This window comes from Desmodus rotundus, chromosome 10 (genome assembly GCF_022682495.2).
Source record: "Desmodus rotundus isolate HL8 chromosome 10, HLdesRot8A.1, whole genome shotgun sequence".
Taxonomy (NCBI): Eukaryota; Metazoa; Chordata; class Mammalia; order Chiroptera; family Phyllostomidae; genus Desmodus; species Desmodus rotundus.
In genome coordinates this window covers 71,062,975-71,088,683 of record NC_071396.1, presented here as the reverse complement: position 1 = coordinate 71,088,683, position 25,709 = coordinate 71,062,975, and the positions used below count along the sequence as shown (strand labels likewise).

At 39.1% G+C, this 25,709-nt stretch overlaps 1 protein-coding gene across 9 annotated transcripts in view; it reads right to left on the bottom strand.

Annotated features, from left to right (window-relative positions):
- The window catches only part of DLGAP1 (DLG associated protein 1), an 828,057-nt gene that overhangs the window by 232,162 nt on the left and 570,186 nt on the right, over positions 1–25,709 (bottom strand). For all 9 annotated transcript variants that reach the window (XM_024580349.3, XM_053912688.1, XM_053912686.1 and 6 more), the window contains one exon: positions 18,873–19,087. In XM_024580349.3, coding sequence (XP_024436117.2) covers positions 18,873–19,087 — 215 coding nt within the window. The remainder of the gene's footprint in view (positions 1–18,872; positions 19,088–25,709) is intronic.

The following is a 25,709-nucleotide window of genomic DNA, read 5'->3' as shown; positions in this document are numbered from 1 at the left end:
GCATATTATTAAACAATGAATGGGTTAACATTGTGATCAAGAAAGAAACCTGAAATTATCTGGAAACAAATGAAAATGAACACACAACACCTATAATCTATGGGACATAGTGAAAACAGTCTTGAGAGAGAAGTGTACAGCATTGCAGGCCTACCTCAAGAAGCAAGAAAAATCTCAAATAAACAATCTAACCCTTCATCTAAAAGAACAACACACAAAGCCTAGGGTAAGTAGAAGAAAGGAAATAATAAAGATCAGAGTGGAAATAAATGACATACGGAATAAGAAAACAATACAAAAGATCAATGAAACCAAAAGTTAGTTCTTTGAAAAGAATAACAAGATTGATGAACCTTTAACCAAACTCATCAAGAAAAAAAGAGAGAAGGTACAAATATATAAAATCAGAGATGAAAGAGGAGAATTAACAACTGACAGAGAAATACAAAGGATTGTAAGAAAATATGTTATGAACAACATTAGGCCAACAAACTAGACAACCTGGGTGAAGTTGATAAATTCCTAAAAACATACAGTCTTCTAAAACTGAATCAGGAGGAATCACACAACCTGAATAAACTGATTATAACTAATAAAATTGAAGCAGCAATTAAAAACTCCCAGCAAACAATATACCTGGATCAAATGGTTTCACAGATGAACTTTACCAAACATTCAAAAAAGAACTAACACCTATTCTTCTCAAACTATCCCAAGAAATTCAAGAGGAGGGAAGACTTCTAAGGTCATTTTACAAGGCCAGCATTATACTGATTCCAAAACCAGATAAAGACATTACAAAAAAAAGAGAAAAGTATAGGCCAATATCCCAGATGAACATAGATGCTAAAATCCTCAACAAAACATTAGCAAACCAAATACAGCAATACATCAAAAATATCAGACACCATGATCAAGTGGGATTTATTCCAAGAGTGCAAGGTTGGTACAAGATTCACAAATCAATAAATGTGATACACCATATGAACAAAATGAAAGATAGAAACCATATGATCATGTTAATAGATGCAGAAAAAGCATTTGATAAAATCCAGCACCGATTTATGATAAAAACTGTCAGCAAAGTGGGAATAGAGGGAACCTACCTAAACATAATAAAGACCATGTATGACAAACCCACTGCCAGCATCATACTCATGGGCAAACTACTAGCATTCTCCTTAAGATCAGGAACAAGATAGAGATGCCCACTTTCACCTCTTGTATTCAACATAGTACTGGAAGTCCTAGCCATAACAATCAGACAAGAAGAAGAAATAAAAGTATCCAGATTGGAAAGGAAGAAGTAAAACTGTCTTTATTTGCAGATGACATGATACTGTACATATAGAACCCTAAAGAACCACCAAGAAACTACTAGAACTGATAAATGAATTCAGTGAAGAATCAGGATACAAAATTAATATCTAGAAATCAGTTCCATTTTTATACACCAATAATGACTATCAGAAAGAGAAATTAAGAAAACAATTTCATTCACAATTGCTTCAAATAGAATAAAATTCTGAGGAAGAAATATAGCCTATACTTGGAAAATTATAATACACTGAAGAAAGAAATCAAAGGAGGTACAAATAAGTGGAAGCACATAGCGGGTTCACAGACAGGAAGAATTAACACCATTAAAATGTTCATACTGTCCAAAACAATCAATAGCTTTAACACAATTCCTATTAAAATATCAATGGCATACTTTGCAGGTCTAGAACAAATATTTCAAACATTTATGTGGAACAAAAAAAACCCCACTATAGTCTCAGCAGTCTTGAGAAAGAAGAACAAAATTAAAGGTATCACAATACCTGATATCAAACTATATTACAAGGTCATTGTAATCAAAATAGCATGGTACTGGCATGAGAACAGGCATATAGATCAATGGAACAGAACACAGAGCCCAGAAATAAACCCACACCTTTATGGTCAATTAATATGTGACAGATGTAAAGAAAAAGAAATAAACAAATGGAACTACATCAGACAAATGCTTTTGCAAAGCAAAAGAAACCATCAATAAAATGAAAATGGAACACACTGAATGGGAGAATATATTTGTCAATGATACATCTGATAAGGGGTTAATTTCCAAATATATGAGAAAGAACTTATACAATTCAATACAAGGAAGACAAATAATCTAATTAAAAATAAAAAAATGGGCAAAGGACCTGAACAGACACTTCTCCAAAGAAGACATACAACTTCTGGCCAAGATGGAGGCGTAGGTAGACACACTTTGCATCCTCACACAACCAAAAGAAGGACAACAATTTAAAAACAAAAACCAACCAGAACCAACAGAAAATCAAACTGTATGGAAGTCTGACACCAAGGAGTTAAAGAAGACACATTCATCCAGACCGGTAGGAGGGGCGGAGACGGGCAGTGGGGCAGAGAGGACTCCTTGCAAGGAGGCAGCTGGCGGATCCACTAAGGTGGTGGATTGTCAGGGTGGGCAAGGCTGCAGCTGGCTGGCAAGGCAGCGGCTGGCAGACCCAGCGGTCCCCCATTGGTGCACAGCACAGATAAACAGGGAGGAACAACTGGGGAGCAAGACAGACCAAGTGACCCAGAGTCCCAGTTCGAGGAAATAAAGCCTCAAACCACTGATTGAAAACACCTGTGGGGGTTGAGGCAGCAATGAGAGAAACTCTCACCCTCACAGGACAGTTTGTTGGAGAGACCCACAGGGTCCCAGAACATAGACAAGCCCATCCACATGGGAGTCAGCACCAGAAGGACCCACTTTGCTTGTGGGTGGTGGGGGAAGTGACTGAAAGCTGGCAGACAGCAGAGTAAGCGCCATTGTTCCCTCCTGGACCCCACTCCACACACAGCACCACAGCACAGCGAAGTGGGTTGCCCCACCCTGGTGAATACCTAAGGCTCTGCCCCTTTATGTAACAGGCGCACCAAGACAAAAAAAAAAAAAAAAAAAAAGGCCCAAATGAAAGAACAGATCAAAGCTCCAGAAAAAATACAACAAAGTGATGAAGAGATAGCCAACCTATCAGATGTACAGTTCAAAACACTGGTAATCAAGATGCTCACAGAATTGTTTGGATTTGGTCTCAAATTAGATGAAAACATGAAGGCTATGCTAAGTGAAATAAAGAAAAATGCACAGGGAACCAATAGTGATGGGAAGGAAACTGGGACTCAAATCAATGGTATGGTCCAGAAAGAAGAAAGAAACATCCAACCAGAAAAGAATGAAGAAACAAGAATTCAAAAAAATGAGGAGAGGCTTAGGAACCTCCAGGACATCTTGAAACATTCCAACATCTGAATTATAGGGGTACCAGAAGGAGATGAGGAAGAGCAAGAAATTGAAAACTTATTTGAAAAAAATAATGAAGGAGAACTCCCCCAATCTGGCAAAGGAAATAGACTTCCAGGAAGTCCAGGAAGCTCAGAGAGTCCCAAAGAAGCTGGACCCAAGGAAGCACACACCAAGGCACATCATAATTACATTACCTAAGATTAAAGAGAAGGAGAGAATCTTAGAAGCAGCAAGAGAGAAGGGGACAGTTACCTACAAAGGAGTTCCCATAAGACTGTCAGCTGATTTCTCCAAAGAGACCTTACAGGCAAGAAAGGGCTGGCAAGAAGTATTCCAAGTCATGAAAGGCAAGGACCTACATCCAAGATTGCTCTATCCAGCAAAGCTTTCATTTAGAATGGAAGGGAAGATAAAGTGCTTCTCAGATAAGGTCAAGTTAAAGGAGTTCATCATCACCAAGCCCTTATTACATGAAATGTTAAAGGGATTTATCTAAGAAAAAGAAGATAAAAAATCCGAACAGTAAAATGACAACAAACTCAGTTATTAACAACCACACCTAAAACAAAAACAAAAGCAAACTAAGCAAACAACTAGAACAGGAACAGAATCACAGAAATGGAGCTCACATGGAGGGTTATCAACAGGGGAGTGGGAGGGGGAGACAGGGGGAAAAGGTACAGAAACTAAGTAGCATAAATGGTAGGTAGAAAAGAGACAGGGGGAGGTTAAGAATAGTATAGGAAATGTAGAAGCCAAAGAACTTATAAGTATGACCCCTGGACATGAACTAAAGGGGGGAATGTGGGCAGGAGTAGGGCAGAGGAGAGTGAAGGGGGGGAAATGGGACAACTGTAATAGCATAATCAATAAAACATATTAAAAAAAGAGGACATAGAGATGGTCAAAAGACATATGAAAAAATGCTCAATGTCACTAATCATCAGAGAGATGCAAATTAAAACCACACCGAGATATCAATTCCCACCTGTCATAATGTCTACTATCAATGAAACAACAAACAAGTGTTGGTGAGGATGTGGAAAAAGGGAACTCTTGTGTACTGTTGGTGGGAATGCAGACTGAAACACCAATTTAAAGGAATATATGCACCCCTATGTTCATTGCAATATTACCTACAATAGCCAAGCTCTGAAAACAGCCCAAGTGCCCATTCTTAGATGAGTGGATATAAAAGTGGTGGTACATTTACACAATGGGTTACTACGCAGCTCTGAAGGAGAAGGAAATCTTACCTTTTGTGACCGCGTGTATGGACCTGGAGATTGTTATGCTGAGTGAAATAATTTACTCTCAGAAAGACAAATACCATGTGATCTCACTTACATGTGGAATCTAATTAATAAACTAAACTGACAAACAAAATAGAAACAGAGGCATGGATACACTGAACAGACTGACAGCTGTCAGAAGCAGGCAGTGGATAAATCAAGGTGAAAGGATTAGCCAAAAAAAAAAAAATATATATACATACATAACACACAGACACAGAGAATCAGTGTGGTGACAGCCAGAGGGGAAGGGGGTGTGGGTAGGTGGAGGTGGGCAAAAGGGGGGGAAATGGGGACAAAGAGAGACTTTACTTTGGGTGATAGGTGCATGAGGTATTGTGCAGATGATATTTTACTGATTGTACAGTTGTAACCTGTATGGTTTTGTAAGCCAAGGTCATAGCAATAAATTCAATTACACACACATACACACAGAAGTACAATAAGGAAAGCAAAAATCACCCATAAAGCTTTCCAACAGAGAGAATGACTACTGAGATGTCAGAAAACATCCATTCAGACATATATAATCACATAATATAGAATATACTCTTATCTAAATGGGAAACAAACTCTTGTATAATTGGCTTTTCATTCTATACCATGCAGGCCATTTTTCTAAAACAACACAACATCACTCTATTCCCCTTCTCTGTCACCAGTGATGTCCTATCATTAACTGGATTAAAAAACTGAATTCACTGGATATTTAAGGCTCTTGCTTATAAAAGTCTTCACTATTTTTCCAAGGATATTTCCCATTTTTAAATACCTCTCATGCATCAGTCTGCTTGGTTTCTTCATATTCACATGCATTTCTCCTCCCTAGTTTGTTTTTTTTTTGCATCTAAGTAATTATTCAAATTCAAGGTTGTATCCTTTCTCTTTTAGGAAGTCATTCCTTGCTATTTCTACTTCATAAAACTTTTTAATTTGGGGGACAATTATAGCACTTTTAGTGTAAGGTAATATACATAACATTATTGTGAAACTTACAATTAATTGTAGAAAATTGTTTTCATCACTCTTGATGGCACTTAATCATATATGTGCAGTAGAGACAAAGCCTTATATTTCTCTTGTCTCCTTCAGGAAATGTAGCAGCACAGAAATGTTGATTTCTCTGGAAAGGATTCTTGGTTGAGAGTGAGAAGACCTGGGTTCTATAACTTGCTTGCTAATCGTTTAAGCAAGTTATTGCTCTTCTCTGGGCCTCCACCTCTTCATTTGTAATATCACAGGGTTGGAATCATCTCTAAGGTTCCTTCCAATTTTGCTTCTGAGATTTGTCTTTCACCTTATATTTAAAGAAATGCTACATAAAGATAATGCTCAGTGGCCTACAGATAAATGTTTAAAAAACTGGCTCTTTGGGAGGCAAAATCTTTGACTTGCAGGGTTTGTTGATTTCTTTGGTGTAGATTTTCTCATCATGGCTAATATCCAGCTACTAGTGTGACAAAACCAAGTGTGGAGTTGGGAAGAGATGCACACTATTGGCTCGTATTGGCTGACAAGACCCAGCCAATGCTGCTAAGTGGTTCTTTTCAATGAACAAAAGCACAGTCTCAGGCTTGCTAAGACTATGGGAGAATCCCTAGATTCCCTCTAAGCTGTAGATTCCCTACAGCTTCTGTTCACTGAGTGGAAGGGAATAAGGGAAACAACAAAAGAAAGTGGTTGTGTCTTGGGTTTTAATTTCAGGCTCTCCAGACATGAGCTCTCAGGTTAGCCCAATCTTCTCAGGTGCCTGTACCCATAGCAGAGCATCCATCTCTCTCAAAATCTGGCACAGGGATGATATTACTGAGTTGTGACAATTTCATATGCAGTTGGTAATCTGGACCTATGCCTAGAGCTCTGAGCTCTGCTTTTTCTGTGAAGAGAAGTGGTCCAAAGAACTAAAAGAAGTGTCTGAGCTGGAAGTCAGAAATGATGTCCAGATGGTGAAGACAGCCTTGTTCAGGGAAAAGTCCCCAGCATTCTGTGAGGCAGGGGAGGAAGGAAGTTGGAGTGGAAAGCACAAAACTGGACCTGAAGACCCAGCTCTGATTCTGGCTCTACCTCATAATGCCCATAACCATGCAAAACTCTTGGGTTACCTGTAAAGTGTTGGTTAATCCTAAATTCCTTTGAGACCATTGGGAAGATCAAATGAGATATATTGAAGACACATGACAAACTATTATTTATGTTAAAAAATAGCTTGGAAGAAAATGAAAATATTACTAGTTATCAGGATAAATGATCACATGTATTTCTTTTTTGATTTATGTGATTGGGTTCACAAATAAGTTTGAAAGTGGTAAATGGTTAATGTGATCATTGAAGAGGATGCTTCTCTAATTCGAAAAGTTCTAGTTAATGCTGTTTTCTTCCAGCCACTCCTCTCCTCCTCCTAGAACTAGAAAGCACAGGGATTCCCCAGGTGAACTGAGGGAAATATGCTCATGTGCAGAGTGGATGACAATACGAGGGACGGCTGCACAGATATTTTTAACTTGCTAATGTGTACCTGCCAGACTGAGCTCTGAGTCTCCAGGTGGGTTTGCAACATGAAGTAGGGTTGAGAAGGAACAGGGAGCTTTTCAGAGAACCACAGATGCAGAAGCAGAGGGAAGAGAAAGAATCTGAGTGAGGCCAGACACAGCCGAAGGGTGCTGGGCAGATGTATGATGATGATTCACCTCAGCATCTCCAGGTTAAAGCTTCTCTGGGAAGCTACTGTTTGAGCATCTCAGGCATATAGGAATCGTGTAATGGTGAGTTAGCCTTCGCTCAGTACCTCCTCAGGGCTGTCCCGAAAACTTCACAAGCATTACTTCAGATAGAGCTTGAACCCCTTTTGACATGAGAGACCGAGAGAAGACAAAAGTGTGTGAGAAATCCACAACTACCCTGAGAAACATTTCAACACAGTGCTTTGAAAATTCTAAGGAGGAAGGAGTAACAGCCAATAGGGAGAGGTTAAATTTGAGAGGAAGACTGAAAAGGGTACTTTTCTTTTACTCTTCTCCCCTATTACATTGTAAATTCTATTATGTGAGCAATACTGACTAATATAGCACATAGTAGGTGGCCAACAAATTGTAATAGCTAACAGGTGTGGAGCACTTACCACGAGCAAAGCACAGTTCTAAGTGTTTCACACGTTATCCTATTGAGTCTTCACAATGGCTGTTGAAGTAGGAAATATTATCATCCCTATATAACTGATGAGGAAATTGAGGCATTGAATGATTAAATGATTTTCCCACAGTAACACAGCTAGAAGTGTCAGAGCTATGATTTTGAACCCAGATAACCTTGCTTCAGAGCCTGTGCTCTTGAACAACATACTACAGTAAGTCTTTGTTGAATGAATGAATGAATGGGGACAGTGTTCTAGGGGTACAGAGTGGGGACTGTGTAATCAAGGGCCTTTAGTTTCTATGACTGCTGTTCACCAGATACAGCCAGTGCTCCATTTTCTGGGCATGTGGTACTATTGCACTTTTCTGTCCGTTTTGAAATTAGTATGGTTATGTAGCTGGCTTTAGCAATGAAATGTGAGCAAAAGCAACATGTATCACTTCCAGGAAAGAGTGCTCAATTTACCACATTCCCTTTCTCTGATTCAGTAACCATGGAAGCGCCTATTTCCTCTGCTCTGGGTATCAGATGATTACTGAGCCTCCGTCAATTCATGATGGACACATATTGTGAGCAATAAATAAACTTTGGAGATTTAGGGATTGTTTATCAACAGTGTGACCTAGCCTATCCTAGCTAGTACATACATGGGTACCAGAAATGTATAGTCATGTACCAACAACACCAAAATCCCCCAAAACATGTATGTGGTTTCAGGAGAGGTGGCAGGCAGCAAGGTAATTGTGATCAGAAGGTGGAAACACGTTGATCCACGTTAGGTGGAGGTGAATCACTCTTGTTTACAACAACTTGGGAGGCAGATGATGTAACAAATGAACTTGTAACTCTAGGGAAAGTAGTTGCAAAACACAATGTTAATAGCGTGTATTGGTTGCTATTGGTAGCATTCATCAAGGTGTTTTGTAGTTTGAAGTAAACTCAGAAAAGACCTAGTTAGGTTGCAAGTAGAAATGAAAGGGAATAAGGCCAGGCTGGACAATTGTGAATTTGCAGGATTGGAAAAGCAACTGACTTCAACCCAGTTTGTAAAAGGCAACCTTAGAAGGCATTTGAGTGATGAAGACAATGTGGAACTACCCTTGTGGCAAGGTTCAAATCAAGGATATGGACACCTCCCCCCATTGTTCAAACCTGTAAATGGAGTCAGAGGACGAAATGAAGGTACATTTAAGTAATCCTTTTGTTTAGACAAAGTGATTCAGAGGAAAGCAGCTGGTAAGTTGATAAACTTAGCATATCTGAAAAACAGGGCAGCATGGGGGTAGGAAGGCAACCAAATTGGAAAAATGATCATTGTATCTAGAAAGTTCTGTGAGTGTGATGATTATTACGCAGCATTCACTGGAATCAACAGGTAAGAAGCTGACTATAGTCTTCAGACAGCTGTACTGCCAAAGGACCACAAGTCTAGATGAAAAGACGTGGTAATAAGGGTGGTCCTAAAGGGTCTCTGGGATCCAAAGAGCACACTTTCCCTGACCTGTGCACGGTCAAGGAGGATAATGGAAATGGGAGACTCTCCCAGAGCAGGAAGCTAGGGGACAGGAGAACAATGAACATGGACGTTGCTTCCAGAGAGGGGAACTGCAGTCTAAACAGCAAACGTCTCTCCAGGGTAGAGAGACTGAACACCTCACCCAGTGGGGCTGCAAAACTGCTTTGGACCAGCGACTACTCTTGTCTCCCATCTTGTTGATTCTGAGTGACAGGATTTATTGTGTATGAGTTTGTCCTTGTCCTACCATTATATACGGGCTGTGTGGGAAGAAGATAGTTTGTCTTTGTCAATCACAGGTCTCCAGACACAGAGGAGCCCCATCTTGACCAGATGTGGATGTTACAGCGTATCGCTTCCTGCTGCACAGGCTATCCCACGTCACCCACAGACCATCCCACATCACCCACATACCATACACTTTGAGACTAAGATAGGACCAGGACAGAGTGTTTGGTTTTTCTCCTTTTGGTGGTGATGGTGGCACATGAATATATTTTGCTTGCAGGAAAGAGAGTGAGCCAAAAATTGAGTGTCCAGGAAATAAACTTTGGTAGTCATTATTGCTGCTTGTCAAATAGTGTTTCATGTGTCCATGACCTGAGCTCATGGTAAGAGTGCCTTCTCTGCCCTCTGTGAAGAGAGACATCGCCATGCCACTAGCTTTTGCCCATAAAATGGGAATGGAGATGACCTGTCCCACTTACAAGTGAAAGTTTTAAGACCCTGTGCAATTGCGCCGACTTGGTGGCTCTGTGGGTGTGGTGTATCCACACCTTGGTCCTGGCTGACCTTGGAGAACAGAATTCCCTGCTGACCCGGGATGGACATGTGGCATGAGCAAGAAGTTTTTGTTGTTAGAAGCCTCTTTGATTTGGGGCTTGTTTCTCGCTCCCAGCATAATCTACCCTATCCCGATTAACACAGTCCTAAAGCCAGCAAAATATATCCTTAGTGCAATTCGAAGTTCCACTTGATTTAAGCATGGAATCCTTGTAATAGGACAGCAAAAAAGAAAATCTGAAAAGAGAATGAAGTCTTCTTGTGATTCTCTGAATGCTGTTGAGGCTTATGTGCTTAGATGAAATGGATTCAGAGATGATTTCTCAGTAACCTGGTGGAAAGTTTATAGAAGGAATTGTTGCAAAGACAGGCAACAGCCTGGTGGCAGCAAGACAAATCGGTCCATTGCAATTTTTCGAGTGAGAAAGAGTGAGCCCTAAAGCTTGAAGACGCAAGAGGTGAGCTGCAATGTTTCAAGACTGAATTTACGAAACTGGTAATTCAGCTGACAGAAATGAAAGAGTGAGGGAGAGAAGTGATACACTTCCGGGAGTAGTGAATTATTACTGAGTGCCTTGAAATCTTATCTTCCTACCTGCTTAGATTACAATGATAGGATCAGTGCACATGATAAGAATCTTGACGTGCCTGTCTTATGCTGAAGTCTTAGACTCCATGGGCTAGAAAAATCTCACACAGATATATATTTTTTATTTTCCACCCAAGCCTCTGAGAAGAACTATCAAAGCTTTGAGAGAAATTACAGTTCAGGCTGTTTTAAAAGATGGCTGGAAAAAGTTTCTCTCAAAATTCACAAAATAATGTATTATAACTTTGTGGTCAGAAGTTCTTCCTTGCAGCTAAGGTAAATTCCTCAGCCTGCAGTTTTGATCTCATTTCCTCCTGTTTTGTATGTAGAAATGTCAATGGTTTTACTATTTTATTTATGTCTTCTGTAAAGGTAGGTTTGTTTACAATCTATACCTAGCCTGCTTCCAAAAAGGAAGCTCCTAGTGAGTCTGCCTAGCTCCCCTTTAAAGTAGCTTTCCTCACTCCTGCGGTGTGCTGTCGTCTGAGGTGCGTGAGGAAGATTCCTCTAATGATATCAAGTGAAAGCGAAGCTAGTAACCTGAACTATGCTGACAAAATAGTAACCTGTAATTAAGAAAAGACAAAATCCTTCCCTAAACTAGGTAAAGTGGATTTTTCTGAGTGGAAAATATTCTGAACAGAGTGATCAACTTTAATACCACCAGCCTCTGAATTATGTTTCTATACTCTGCGTAGTACCTGCTTTTGCTATTTTCAGGTTTTAGAGTATATATACAGTAATTCCTCACTTAATATCATTAATAGGTTCTATAAGCAAAGTGATATATGATGAAATCAATTTTACCATAGACTAATTGATGATATAAACAAAAGTTAAGTTCCTATGGCACCTCATTAACAGTATAACAAAATGATGTTACATGAAATGACATTATTCGAAGACCTGCTATACTCTGAAATATATATATTTTACTTGAATACATTATATATATTTATTTCACATGAATACATTTTCTGATGGCAATTAGGGTATTCTCCTTTGCCTGGTTGCCTGCATTTTAACAGGGGACATAGATTGAAGGAATGGTAGCTAGCAGACAGGCAAAGAAAAGAATTTTAAGGTTCTCTGCAAACAGAAGTCTTTCTGGAAGATAAACAGGTAGCATTTTAAATCAGTACTACTGAAGGGGAATAAGGAATCAGCTTCCAGACCCCTCTTTTGGGTTCTTCTCTTGTTCCCATCTCTCCAAAGTCTTCAGGGACCTGTTCAAACAGTCACACACACCCAGGCCATTGGAAGAAAGCTGAGGTCGTACTCTGTGCAGCTACGGAACAGATACAGGTACCTGACTTGTTCTTTGAATAGTCCTGACCCAACCGAACCCAGGCTCTCAGAGGCCGTCCCTTTTCCCTGTGACTTCCGTCAGCAAACAAACGCCTCTTTTATCTCTGATCCTTTGATCATTTGGTCATTCCCTCTTTCACCCCAGGCCGAGACTGGGCCAAGCCATTCTCAAGGGCCTTCCTGTTTTAGCTGCTTGTCTGCCTGCTTGCACTTTCGGGTCAGAATTTACTTCACTACAGCTTCTGACATCCCCTTCCAATCTACTCTGCTTTCTCAGAGTCTGCTTTGAATGGTTCTTTTTCCTGGGCACCGCTTCTCAGTCGTCCATTCTCAGTCGATCTTCCTTTTCTCTTCCATCTTAACCCCCTTTTTACATAGCTCATCTCAGCTGTCTTGGTAAATTATCATTCCACTCAGCTTGTTATCCTTCCTGCCTTCAGCACCTGGGCTCAAATCTCAGCTCTGACATTTAATTGATATGTAACCTTGGACAAGTTATTTAATCTCCCTGAGACATGGGTTCCTTACATGTAAAGTGGGGGAAATCTCATTCATATATAGAGTTGTTGTGATTAAGTGAAAAAAATAAAAAATAAAAAGGAACCTAAAGCCATTGGCACTCAGCCAGGCACACATAACTTCATTCGAACTGAAATCTCTCTTCCATGTTTCCTTCCCTCCAAAACCATCTGAATTTTCTTTCATTTTTTCCACCTTCCTCAAAGACACACAAGCAGTGTTTCTCCTCTCTGAAGTCATGACCGTTGTAGGTTCAGTTCAATCTTTCCCATAGAGCAATTATATAGCAACAGATCAGGTTATTATATGGTACAGACTGCACTACTCACTACTTGCCCATGTCATTTGGGAGGGTATTCATACCCAAAGTGGGACCTTCTATATTTTTTTTTAATAAGCATGGCAATCAAGGGCTGAATATAATAGGCCATTTCTTTCTTTTTTTTTTTTAAGATTTTATTTATTTGTTTTTTAGAGAGAGGGGAAGGGAGAAAGAGAGGGAGAGAAACATCAATGTGTGGTTGTCTTTTGTGTACCCCCTACTGGGGACCTGGCCTACAACCCAGGCACGTGCCCTGACTGGGAATTGAACCAGCAACCCTATAGTTCACAGGCCGGCACACAATCCACTGAGCTACATCAGCCAGGGCAGGGCCGTTTTCAAACCAGGCTTATTTCTATCAGGGAGTTGAAAGATATTTAGATAATTTGTCTAGGAGCAAGTGAATGAGTTTCTCTGTTTTAAACTTTTTTCATTTCTTATTTTGGGAGCAGAGGGTAGAGTTGAGTGGATAGAGGACAAAAGAAGAGAGTATTATGATGAGGGAAGGATGGGAAACTATTCCAAGTTTATATCTCTGAGGACATAAATTCACAATTTTGTAGTGTCGGATTGGGTTATTTTGTTCTTCCTCCCATTGTAAGGAAGCATTTGCTATTATATGTTACAATTATACTGAGAGACATGTAGAGAGGAATGGCAAAACATTTGGGGAAAGTAAACATCAAAGAAAAACAGAGACATTTCATACACTTAGGAGAAAGATGGGCTGATATATATTGCTTTGTTCTTAAATATGGTTCACATACTTAGGGAAAAAAATCCTCATACTCCTATCTTAATATGACCCCCAACCCCCAACCTCCCCGGGGGAGGGGGATCATACAAAGATACCCACCCTTCCTCCCCTCTCTTCCTTTTCTGGGAAGAGAAGGAACATGAGGAATCATAGGTGAGTAGAGGGGCATTTGAAATATGAAGAACTGGCAGAGGACAGTGTGTGTCTAGAGAGAAAAAAGGGAGAAATAAACTTACACAAAGGTAAACAAAAAAGGAGATGGCAGCAAGAGGCTATAGTTTTGGGTTCTTGCTGTAGCACTGACTTATTTTAAATCTCCAGAATTAAAGGTGAAGGAGACCACCCTATCTCTTCTCAAATTATATCATTTACCTATATGACTTTCAATAGTCAACTGCTATTTCTTCTGTGCCTCAGCCTTACAATTGTACACGGTAGTGCTGCCAGGTTCCTAAGAGACTGTGCAGACAAGGGATAGCAGCCAGGGAATCACTGGGAGATGAGAAGTGGTGGCTGCAGCCCTGTGCTCAGAGGATTTGTGAGCCCTGGTGGGAAGTGGCTCAGTGGAAAGTGTGCCGGGGTCCATCAATGCTGGCATCGGCTAATGCTGTCTGTCATGGGCCTGGCGGGAGAGTTGTGATGGGAGACTTCTGTGTGGTGCCATCCATACTGACAGCTCAAGCCTCTCATTTAATTGGGGTGGGGGGAACTCAGAGACATTAATCTAGTTGCCCAAAGCCACAGAACTATTAGTATCTCGCCAACTTATTACTATTATTTTTGTATTTTTTAAGTCATTTTAGACTTTTCATTTACAGTTGACATACAACATTATATTAATTTCAGGTGTACGTCCTTGGTTAGAATGATTAGATGTTATATAGCTTAATAAGTGATCATCTTGATAAATCTCACATTCGTCTGACACCATATATGTTTATTAGAATATTACTGACCATATATATTCCCTAGGCTGTGCTCTCCATCCCTGTGACTGTTCTGTACCGACTGAACTGTACTTCTTATCCCTTAAGAAGAAGAAAAATGTCAAAAATATGAACAATAAAATGGCAATAAATACACATTTATGAACAATTGAATCTAAAAAACAAAATCAATGAACAGGCAGAAGAGAAACAAACTCATATATACAGAGAACATTTTGACACATGCCACATGTGAGACAGTTGAGGAGATAGGCGAAAACATTATTTTTTTAAAAAAAGTTTTCAGATCAGGGAAAGAATGAGAATAAGAGAGTTAACCACCTTCAAAATAAAAACTATCTGCCTTCAAGGCATTTAAATCGAAAATAAACCTTCCTGAAGCTGTTTGTTAAGACACTGCATCAAAATTGTTAGGAGCCCTGATTGGTCCTCTCAAGCAGCAAACACACACAGAGGCCGGGGGGCCTTCTCACCAATTTCAGGGACTTTTACAAGCCTATGGTTCCAGAGCCCGACTGTTTGTTCTAGGAGGAAATCTTTCTTCATACTTGGATAGAAGGATAAAGAAGTAGGAAGAGATTTTAAAGTGCTATTTTCCTTGGATTAATGGACATTTAAATTTAACTTTAGAATCTTTTAAATGACAGCTAACAAATGTTATTTTTTAAAGTTCTTCATTTTCACAATATATTGAAAAAAAAAATCTGGGATGGGATTTGCATGTGGTTTTAACTAACCATGGTAGCAGGCAGCAGTTTTAATTACAGAATAAACTGCATAATATAGTAAATCCCAGTAAAAGTCTCAAATTTTTTATCAGAGCTAAGCTGCCGAGACGTGCTTTGAGGGAACTCTGGCCCACAAATCTCTCCCTTACTTGCCTGAGAACTTACTATTAAGCATTCAGAAGTTATTTTTGAAAATAATAATATTCTTGGGTGATAAGTCATTTCAAGTTTATTGTTAGAGAGGAACAAAGGAAGAAGAAAGGCCAGTAGTGGTGAAGTGAAGGGATTTCTTACTAGCTGTGGAAGAAGAGAAGGGAGTAAAAGAAATAGCGGTCCTCAGAGAGTAGCTACAGTTTTATAGCCCAAAGATGGAGTACACTGTCTCAAGATGACCTCTGACTCTAGAATGTTCTACTGACTGTAGGCCTTATCAGTCTAAAGACAACATTAAGTAGCTGAAGAAAACCATGCTCATGAATAGACCCTTAAGATGCCTTTGGAAAATAGCAAAGGGAAAAGAAAAGAGAAAAACAATATAAGAAAGTGTAGGAGTACCTTCTCTCCAACATTTCTGAGAGAAGTTGGGAGTTGAAAACCTCAAACAACATGTTGCCCCAATCTCACTCGGCTAATTTTAGTTATCTTGGTTCATGGCTATGATTCATCCCTAAAGCTGTGAATTGCTGAGGAGGAAGGAGGAAAAAAATTGACTTAAATGTCAGAGCAGTAGGAACAAAAATATAGTTTCTTTTTTGGGGAACTAGAATTCCAGGATATGGGGATTTTTTTTCTCATAAGGAACTAAATGCTTCAAACTTCTAGAAAAACAATTACCTCCAGTCAAAATATCATCAAGGAATAAAAGACAGCATTGATTATGAGTGATGCCATATCTGAATTTTCCCTTCATAGTGTGTTCCCCCTTTTTCTTGTATCCCTCCTTAAATCCCATTAAGCTAGAAATCACTGATAATCACATGTACTTGAGCATGGTGGAAGGTTGATATGTAGACTGTAATGAGAGATGGAACTCCTAAAGCAGGGAAGGAAGAAATGCATGGAGATGAACAGAACTATGAGAAATATGTCTGGTGAATAGGATGGTAGCACAGAGAAGAAAGACATACTAGAATGGTCAGATGTTGTCTTGGCTGCTAAAGAACAGGGGGGCAGCAGAGGTGGTTTGGTAAAATGCCATCCTAAGTCAAGAAAAAGTCTTTTTAATTTAGAAGGGACCTCCTAGTAAAATGGTTATCATTTTGAATTTCCAGAGGTTAGAGGAGGAAAATAGACATCTCAAACTCTTAGACCCTGCTCAGTGACTAATTTCAGTGTCTGAAGTGCTGACCCTCTTTACCATCAGCTTAGCCACCACCTGGGTGTTGGCCTCTTTCTGCTCTCAAAGCTTGTGAGCAGTACGTGAAAACATGAATGGTTGTACAAGTAGCGTCCCAGGCATTAGAGAAGGCAAAATGTAAAAGTTCCGATGACTTCAGAGTGGGTTCCCCACAGCCTTGAAGCTCTAGAAAGTAGGATACAATTGTGAACTAGATTTCTGCACATACTTGGCCTCCTCAGAGCACATTCCACACCTTCCTTAGGGCTCTGCCCCTTTCTGTTCTCCTCATACCTGCGTACCACTGTGAACTGCAGCAATCACTGTATCTCATTGCCCAAGACCCAAAGTGTTGTTCAGCTGATGCGACAAATCCATCCCCATAGGTAAACTAATGGGATACTAAGAAGGTGGAAGGGATTCAGGAGGTTGCAGGGTCTTACTACCTGGTTTTCATTGGAGGGAACTGAGATCTTGAAGGTCCAAATGACATTCTTGCCCAAAGCATTCCCTCTTTTTGCATCTTTTGGAAGATGTCAGTGCCACGGCTGTGACTATCTATTGTCTGTAGTGGAGAAACTTTAAAGTCCATAGAAAATATTTGCCAGAAGAGTCCTTGGCTACCCTCATGTCACACCACCTTGGCCCACTGCCTTTATTATGTATCTAGTTCTTTTCACATTGTGTATATTTAGTTTTCTGAGTTTCTGTGAGCTGTGCCAAAGTACAGAGAATACCTGATTCCATTTTTCATTTCCATGACCAATTCTTACCTTGTGTGGCAGTATTATGGGTTGAATTGTGAACCTCATGTAGATACGTCAAAGTATTAACTCTCAATGCTTGTTAATGTGCCCTTACTTGGAAAAAGGGTCTTTTCAGGTTTAATAAAGTTAAGATAAGGTCATCAGGGAGAGTCCTAATCCAATGTCACTTGTGTCATAAGGAGACAGCCACATGATGACAGAGGCAAGCTGAGGAATGCCAAGAATAGCCGGTCACAACAAGAAGCTAGGAAGAGGCAAGGAAGGATTCTTCTTTACAGTTTCAGATGGAGCGTTGCCCTGCTGATAATTTGACTTCAAACTGCTAGGTTTCTGAACTGTAGGGTAATAAATTTCTACTGTTTCAAGCCACCCAGGTTATAGTACTTTGTTACAGCAGGCCTAGGAAGTGAATACATGCAGAAATAAAGGCAAAAAAAGAGGGCAATTGGAAGCCAAAGGAAAGGAAGAAGAGCTTCCTTTCTTGGGCTGGTTTACTAATGTCATTGGTATTAGCTTTCTGTTGAAATGGTCCATAGTGGTTTCATGTGATACCTTGAAAATATATTGATGAGGGGACTCTCCCCATCCACTTCCTTAAAATATAATGTGATTTGCTTTTTAAATAAATTTCCATCATAGAATAGTCAGCTTCTTTTCAGTGTTCTAGGTTATAATCTAGTTTGCTTTCCTTAATATGATGGCTTTTGCAATTTTCTGTTTTATTTATTATCTTTTAATATCTTATTTTGTAGTGAAACCTAAATGCATGAATAGTACTATGTATTTCCTCAAAATATGTAATCAAAGGCACTTAAAAACATGAATAATGCATAATATATTTTTCAGATTCAACTGATGAGCTATGGGATGCTGTGTTCCAAGTTCTAATTTACTGTCCATAAATAAAATTAAAAATTAAATATGGCCTTTCTTAAAATAATCAATTCCTATAATTTATTTTGTAAAGCTGTCCTCTGTTTAAAATGGTACAAATGGAAGTAAGAACTACTTATCAACATATTTCTTCAAAACAAAAACCATTTTAAGGTCTTACAAAATACAATATATATTGAGTACACAAATTTAAAAACGAATATCAAGAACCTTCACATATCACCCAATTTTAAAGCATGGCCACATTCTACAAGCTACTCCAATATAATCTGCTCTATTAATTACTCAATTATCTGAAAAAAGTCAAGGGTCTTTTAAGGAAGGGATCCTTCATAGATTTAGTGGTTGAACAAATGCCCAGATTTGGGATACACGGACCTGCTCATTGATCAGAAATCTTAATTCCTTTCAGAAGCCACTCTGAGTTATTCCAAACTCTTCTCAGAGGTTGGGGGTTCAGCTTGTGATCTGTACAGAGTGTACCTGGTGCCCATGTCTTTGAAAGCATAGGGACATACAAGTCAGACCCAATGTCGAAATTAATAGGCCAGTCAACGCATCACACTGCTCCGTCTGAAGAGTGCTTTCTGTCCCATTTACTCTAGGTGTCACACAGTCTGATCCTAGGTAGCAACACAAGCAGCTGGACTACCAGAGTAGAGCATTCGGAACACTTACTTGAGTGTGGTGAGTTCTGTGAGAGAAGGCTGAGTAGCCTTGAGATAGCTTTCTCTTCGTGCAGCAACTTTGGGAGAAGGCTTGGGACTTGTGTCTGAGTCACCACTGTCTTCGTCTCCCATGGCTTTGATGTAGCTGCCACTCCGCATTCTTCGGCATGGAATTTCATCATCTTTCCCACGAGGGGTATACCCTGTCCATTCATCTTGGGGAACCTATTCAGATATAAAACAGATGATTCATTTTTTATAAGACCCTACATTTTTCTCTTCTTTCCTTTTTTGGGGGAGTATGAATGACCCTAAATATGGATAACACAGGTAACCATCTTAAACTTTAGATGTGAACTTTTCAATAACGGTGTTTTACTTTAACTGGTTTGAAACTATTTTGAATACATGCAAATCCATGTCTCAATCTTTAAAACAACCTGTGTATTAGGAAAGATGAAAACCATTGGCTCTGACTTACTTGTATGTCTCAGTTTTCACTTGCTGATAGTAATTGAGTTAGGCATAAGAATGTCATTGGAAAGGAGACCGGTTTTATCAGAGTTTTTTAATTATTAATTTTCAATTGTCATTCAAATAAAAACTGTTTCTCTCTTGTCTACATCTTCCCTGAACCCTCCATCTCTACCATTTTGTATCCAATCTTCCTTATTTCTAAATCAGTGATCTATACTAGCTGCATTGACTTCCTAATTCAGCCTCCATAGATCTGCCTAAAGCACACTTTAAAGGTTTCCAATGATCTCCTCATGAAAGTTAGTGGCATTTTCTTACTTTAATTATTCTTGACCTCTACACACAAAAACACACCATGAGCACTACCCCTTAAGAATTTCTCTGCTTACCTGGCATAGCTACTACTACTGTGCTTATCTGAATCGTTCTTTTCCTCTTGCTTTGCTGGATCCTATTCTAAATTCCTAACTGTGAGTCCCACACAAGATAATGTTCTCAGTATATTGCTCTCTCTTCTTTTCACAGTCATTTCCTCTGAGTTCAGTAGAGCACCATTATGCTATAGAAAGTGTCTTTATGACTTTCTTTTCAGTTCCTCTTAGATTTTCCACTTCAATATGGACTCAACCTAGGATCTTATTCCTCCTCCGTTTGGTAAAAGAAATGCATAATTACCACTCTTTATACACATTAAGAAGTAACAGCCTACAGTGCATAAGGCTTAATTTAAAAAGATGGGGGAGTCTGGTTCTTGCCCTCAACATGTTTATAACAGAGATGAGAAGACGAAGCATAAATAAATTTGAGAAGAGTTCCAAATCAACATGTTAGCAGGTTTAAGATATGGCACCATAAATGGAAACTGGCCCAATTTGCAATGAGGAGTGAAAAAGGTATTTCATATTTTTATGCTATTTACTGATTATCCATTAGATAATACAGTGTTTCATTATTAACATTTAACTATGCTAAGCAATTTGTTTATAGGATCTTATTTCATCCATACAAAAACTCTGCATTTTTTCCTGCATTTCTTGGATGAGAAGCAGGAGCTCAGATAGCTTAAGAAATTTGCCAAAGAACACATAGCTAGTAAATGGCAGTGCTAGAATTTATAGCATTTTGGTTTAACATCAAAAATCAGAATTTACTTACTCCCAATTTTATAATTAATTACATATGAATCTCAACACTTAAGTTTAAGAAAATTGTCTACAATGTTACATACACATATACATAGATTTCTAAATGTATGGGTTTTAAGAAGAGAATAGATGTTCCACTAAATACATGATTCTTTCTCCCTTAAATTATAAATTGGTCCATATAATTTGAAAGCTTATATCTAGAAACATCAGATTGAAGAGTTGCTACTATTCATGGACCTGAAAACAGTTGTTTATAGGTTCTAATCCTGAAAAGTACTGATGAAGTGTGATTAAGTTTCACTGTACAGCTTGATTATTTTATTAAACAAATTCTTAAGTCATACTTTCTATGTGCAGGTACGGTTTTAAATGTTTTATAAATGTTTATTCATTGGATCTGCACAGCTGAGGGGTAGTATTATTATTACCCCTATTTTACAAATGAGGAAACTGAGGTTATGTAACTCGCCCAAAGTCCCAATTATGAAGGGCAGGGTTCTAACCCAGCAGCTCTTGGGCCTTGCTGTTAACCACTATTTGATGCTGTTGCTTTGGTCTCTGATCAGCAGTAGCTACAGAAACAATTATTGGCTCATGACACCTTCATAATCCATCACATCTGTTGCATTTGCCTTCTATTAGTTATGTTAGTAACAATGGAGATTTTTTACTTTTTTAGCTGAAAAGCATCACTGTCACCATAGCAACAAGGAAGATTTCTTAGGCAAATTGTAAATGTTGAGAACAGTCTTGTTTTTCTTCAATTGGCAGATGACTCACTGCAAAGATATGATCATATTCACAACCTCATTATTGGCTTAGCAATTGCATTTTATAAATTAAGTAAGCACAGCTGAGGGTCATAGATGATGCATACAATGTTTAAGAATAGGTCAGAGACTAATGACAAACTTATTAGCTCATATCACTTATGAAACAAAACATGGCAAATTTCTGTTTAGGTGTTTTTCCCAAAATCAGTTCATAGTAGAAGCTTGGATTCAGACTAGAAAGAGACTATGATCATTGAGAAGGGAATCAGATAGATAGTATTCAACCTGTATATCTTTCAATTAAACATAATTTTCAAATGACAGCAACTAAAAAGTTGTATGTGAGTGACTTACATTGGAATGTAATTTAAAAATTAATACATTATTGATGCACCTAAAGATAGCCTAGAACAAGATTACATATAAAAGATCAGGGATCAGTTACAGGGAAAAAGTAAAGAAACAGAAAATCAAGACCCTGGAGGAGAACAATACTGTTGCTGAAGTTTAAGGGCCAGAAAAGTTGCTATAATTGAGCCACAATTTTCATTCCAAGTTCCTTAAGCTCTAAAGTAAAAGGGAAGACAGTGGTCAGGTACGTAGTTTTCAAAGAAAGCATGCAAGTCTACCAGGCACCCAGAGCATAAAATGTCATCTCCTTTTGTGTGAAAAGAAAGGAGACTCGTGGCTGCAGCTACTATTCCAGTCAAAGGTTGCTGTGTCTTTCTGCTTTAGTTCACAAAGAAGAAAGATTTAGGGAAATCCAAAGAAAAAAATTAACCTTTCAGGTGTCTGAGAAAGCCTTTCTTATTATTAGTCCTAGCTGGTTGAAGACATGGGAGTCTGGGTGAGAGAAGGAAGCCGGAGCAGGAGGAAAGCAGCCTGGTCACTTGCTGACGCAGTGTGGCCAGGTCTCCTGCTTGCCTGAACCAGCTTAGTGGGTGGTTGGGTCCAATAAATGTTAAAAAACATAAATCTAACAAAGGTTAGGTTTAAATAGTGATGGGTTAGAGGAAAAAGAGGATCATTTGCTTTTGAATGCATATGTTTAAGCAGTAAAGCTCCAATGGAGAGTTATTTTTGATAAAACGAGATAAGGATAGTGTGAATTTGTCTATTTCAGGTATAGTGTCTGTAACTTAAACCCAGGTCATCATTCAGAAGTACAGAAGTCCTACCTCTGACCAAGAAATGGCCATAACCAGTGCCATCGGTCTCTAATTACAGGATGAGGATGTTTTATCAGTTGAAACAGAATCATGGGCACCAAGTCATGGTCCATTCTAAAGATGCCCACAGGCTATTCAGTCGCAGAACAAAGAAAAGTTAAACACAACTTAATGAGGCAAGCTTGCACTTCTAAAGTCTCCCTCCCTTTCTCCTTGCTTCTTTCCCTTCATTCTTTACTCACACAAGTATTTTTTGCTTGTTGATTTTCCAGCCAGGGCCTGAGTGAGAGGAATATGCAGCAGTGAACAGTACACGTGTGAATCCTGTGTTACTGAGCATGAAGAGATAGATAGTAGACAAGTACACCAATAAGTGAACAAGATTATTTCAGAAACCATAAATGCCTTGAGGAGAGCTCAGGGAAGAACTTCCAGGCAGAAGGATCAGCCAGTGAAAGTCTCTGGGTTAGGAATAATCTTGGTGCAATCAAAGCCTTGGAAAAATATGCCAGCACATCCAGAGGGCACTGAGCAAGAGGGAAGTGAAAAGAGAAAAGGCTAAGAGGGCAGGGCCAGGTCTCAGAGGTTTTCCTAAACCCACCTCAAATTTTTCTTCAAGGCTAAATTCAGCAATCCCAAAGCCCCCTCCAACTGCACCAACCTAAATTGATCTCCTTTAAGAAATCTATGGCTTATATCATCTATATAAGGGTCAGCAACTATAGCTCAAAGATTAAGTCTAGCTTTCCGTTCATTGACCGCGGCTGGTTGCCAGGTCCAAGGGCAAAGATGTAATGGAGATTGTGTGGCCCCAAATCAGACCCATATCTTCCGTCTGAGTACTTGGTTTGCATAACCATACCATGGCATTTGCATATACTTCTTGTTTGTGTTTTTGTGTCATCTGTCCAAGTACTCAGTAAGCTCCCTGGAATAAGAGGAAGCAGTATTGCTGAAGGCTCAGTGTGTGGGCTCTGCAGTTAGACAGCCCAGGTTTGAATTCCCACTGGGCCAGTAACAAGGTACTTTCACGGTCAAGTTAATCAACTCCTCTGTGCCTCAATTTCCTTGTCCATTCCCCACTCCATAGAGTTATTTGTGGATTACGTGAGCCAATGCCCACAGGCACACAGGAAGTGCTCAGCAAAGGTCTGTGTTAGGGGAGTTCTGCACTACACACGGCCGAGTACACAGAGGCTCCCTCATGATGGATGACACCTGCTTTCTAAGGAGCCTGATGCTGTGTTCAATTTTCTTTGGTAATGGAGGGGTAGCAATAATTGAAATACAGTAATCAGAAACTTGAATTCCTAATTTATTGCGTACTCCCATCATCTTCAGATCTTAGTATCCCATCACCTTAGTATCTTTAAGGGAGAGTTCCCCACCAGGATGTACCGCACAGCTTCCTGCTCATCTCTCTGCTGCAGGGCTGAGTCCTGCTTCCTTGGGCCTCCTAGCTTGCCGGCTTCCCGGTGATCGAATCTCAAGTGTGTCCTTTTGATTCACAAAGCAGAAATCTTAGGGAAGAAGAAAGTTCCATGGGAACTATTTTTATGTTTGTATTTGTATTTTTTAGAAATCTTGAGCCTAGCTCTGTGCATTCCAGAGGTATTAGGACTGCCAAGGCCAACAGCTAGGGGTCAGGGAAGCTCTAGGCTGCATGAAGGTTCCACTCTGGGCAGGCAGCTCTTTGTCACAGAGGTGAGGGAGGGAGGGTCAGAAAAGGTAAAGGAAACAAGCTTCTTACTCTTTATCTCACTATTTCTAGGGCCCAGGATAGTACTACAAACAGAATAGGCTTCTGGGTAAATGTGACACTGAGTGAATTAATGAATTTCCAACACCAGCTTTGCTTTCACTCACTGTATGTGGGCTTGGGTAAGTCACCTCACCTCTTTGATTCAGGCTTTCCATCTGTAAAATGGGGATGATAATCGACATTTAACAAATATGGATAATGTGTGTGACGATAGTTGTGAACTTCAAAGCATCATACAAATCTGAGAATAAAGGTTAGAAATTTGTCTCCTCATGTCTACTTTTTAAGTATGGCCAACTATGAATATCTTGAAAATTAAAAAGCAATGGCATTTTAACTGATAGACTTCTAATCATTATTCTAGTATAAGAATAAAAATGCAAATAGAACATATATGTAACCCTATATAAAAATGTAAAAATTTCATATATGAAAATTATAAATATTATACATATAAAATTTCATCTGGCCCAATATATATCTTCTATAGTAAAAATTTGCTCTCCCAACTTGGCTCACATGCACAAAAATACATTTATCTTTCTTCTGAGACCTTTGGAATTGGACTCTCTTCTGCAGCAGCGATATTTTTTCCCCTTTAGGCTTCCCCAAACCCAGCTGAAGCAGGATCACACTAGTTCTGGGAGATCTGCGAGCTAAAGCTATAGCACGCTAGAGGTCCTTAAGAAACCTTTTCCACAGGAAACCTTTAAAGGTGATATAATTCAAGGCAAAACCTTCCATCTGAATGCTTCGAACTCTGTGCTGATTTTTTAGGGGTCCTTTCCTCACTTGGTTAATAAAATTTCCGTATTAAACAGGCAAGGCACTCTTACTTTTACCCTTCTTCAGTTTTCCTCTAAGGTCCAAATACCACGTTTTACTGACTCTAAGATACCAGCGCAAAGGCCACAATATTTTTTTGTACCATAAGAGAGAAATGAATGTCACCAATTAAATTCTGATATGCCGCAGATTGTATGATACATTCCAATATCAAGATGCTAAAATGTCAAAAAATGTGTTTTAGAATCAACTAAACACCCTTTTAAGGAATATGTGCAATAATAAGAACAAGAAATGGATACTAATTATAAACTTAACGTTCATATTTCTTAGTAACAAAATAACAGTAACCATTAGCATTCACGTATATCATGCTTTTGCAAGAGACTTTAAGTACAAATGCAACATAATGTCTCATGATTCTTATAACTACCTTGAAGGATAAGAGGATTAAGTGTGTATTATAATTTCAGCTTGTAAAGTAAAGAAACTGAGGTCCAGAGAGGTTATTAATTAGTCAATCCAAGGTGACACTTTGCCCAAGCTGGGATCTGCCGTACACAGTCCAGGGATTTCCCACCCATATTCACATCTTAGCTACCTTGTGAGTAATAATTGTTATTTTATGATTATCAAAAGAACATATTTCAGATAAGAAAACAACTTTGTAGAGTTTAAAGATCTACCTGGAGGAAAAAACAATGAAATGAATAAATATTACATGCTTAGGAA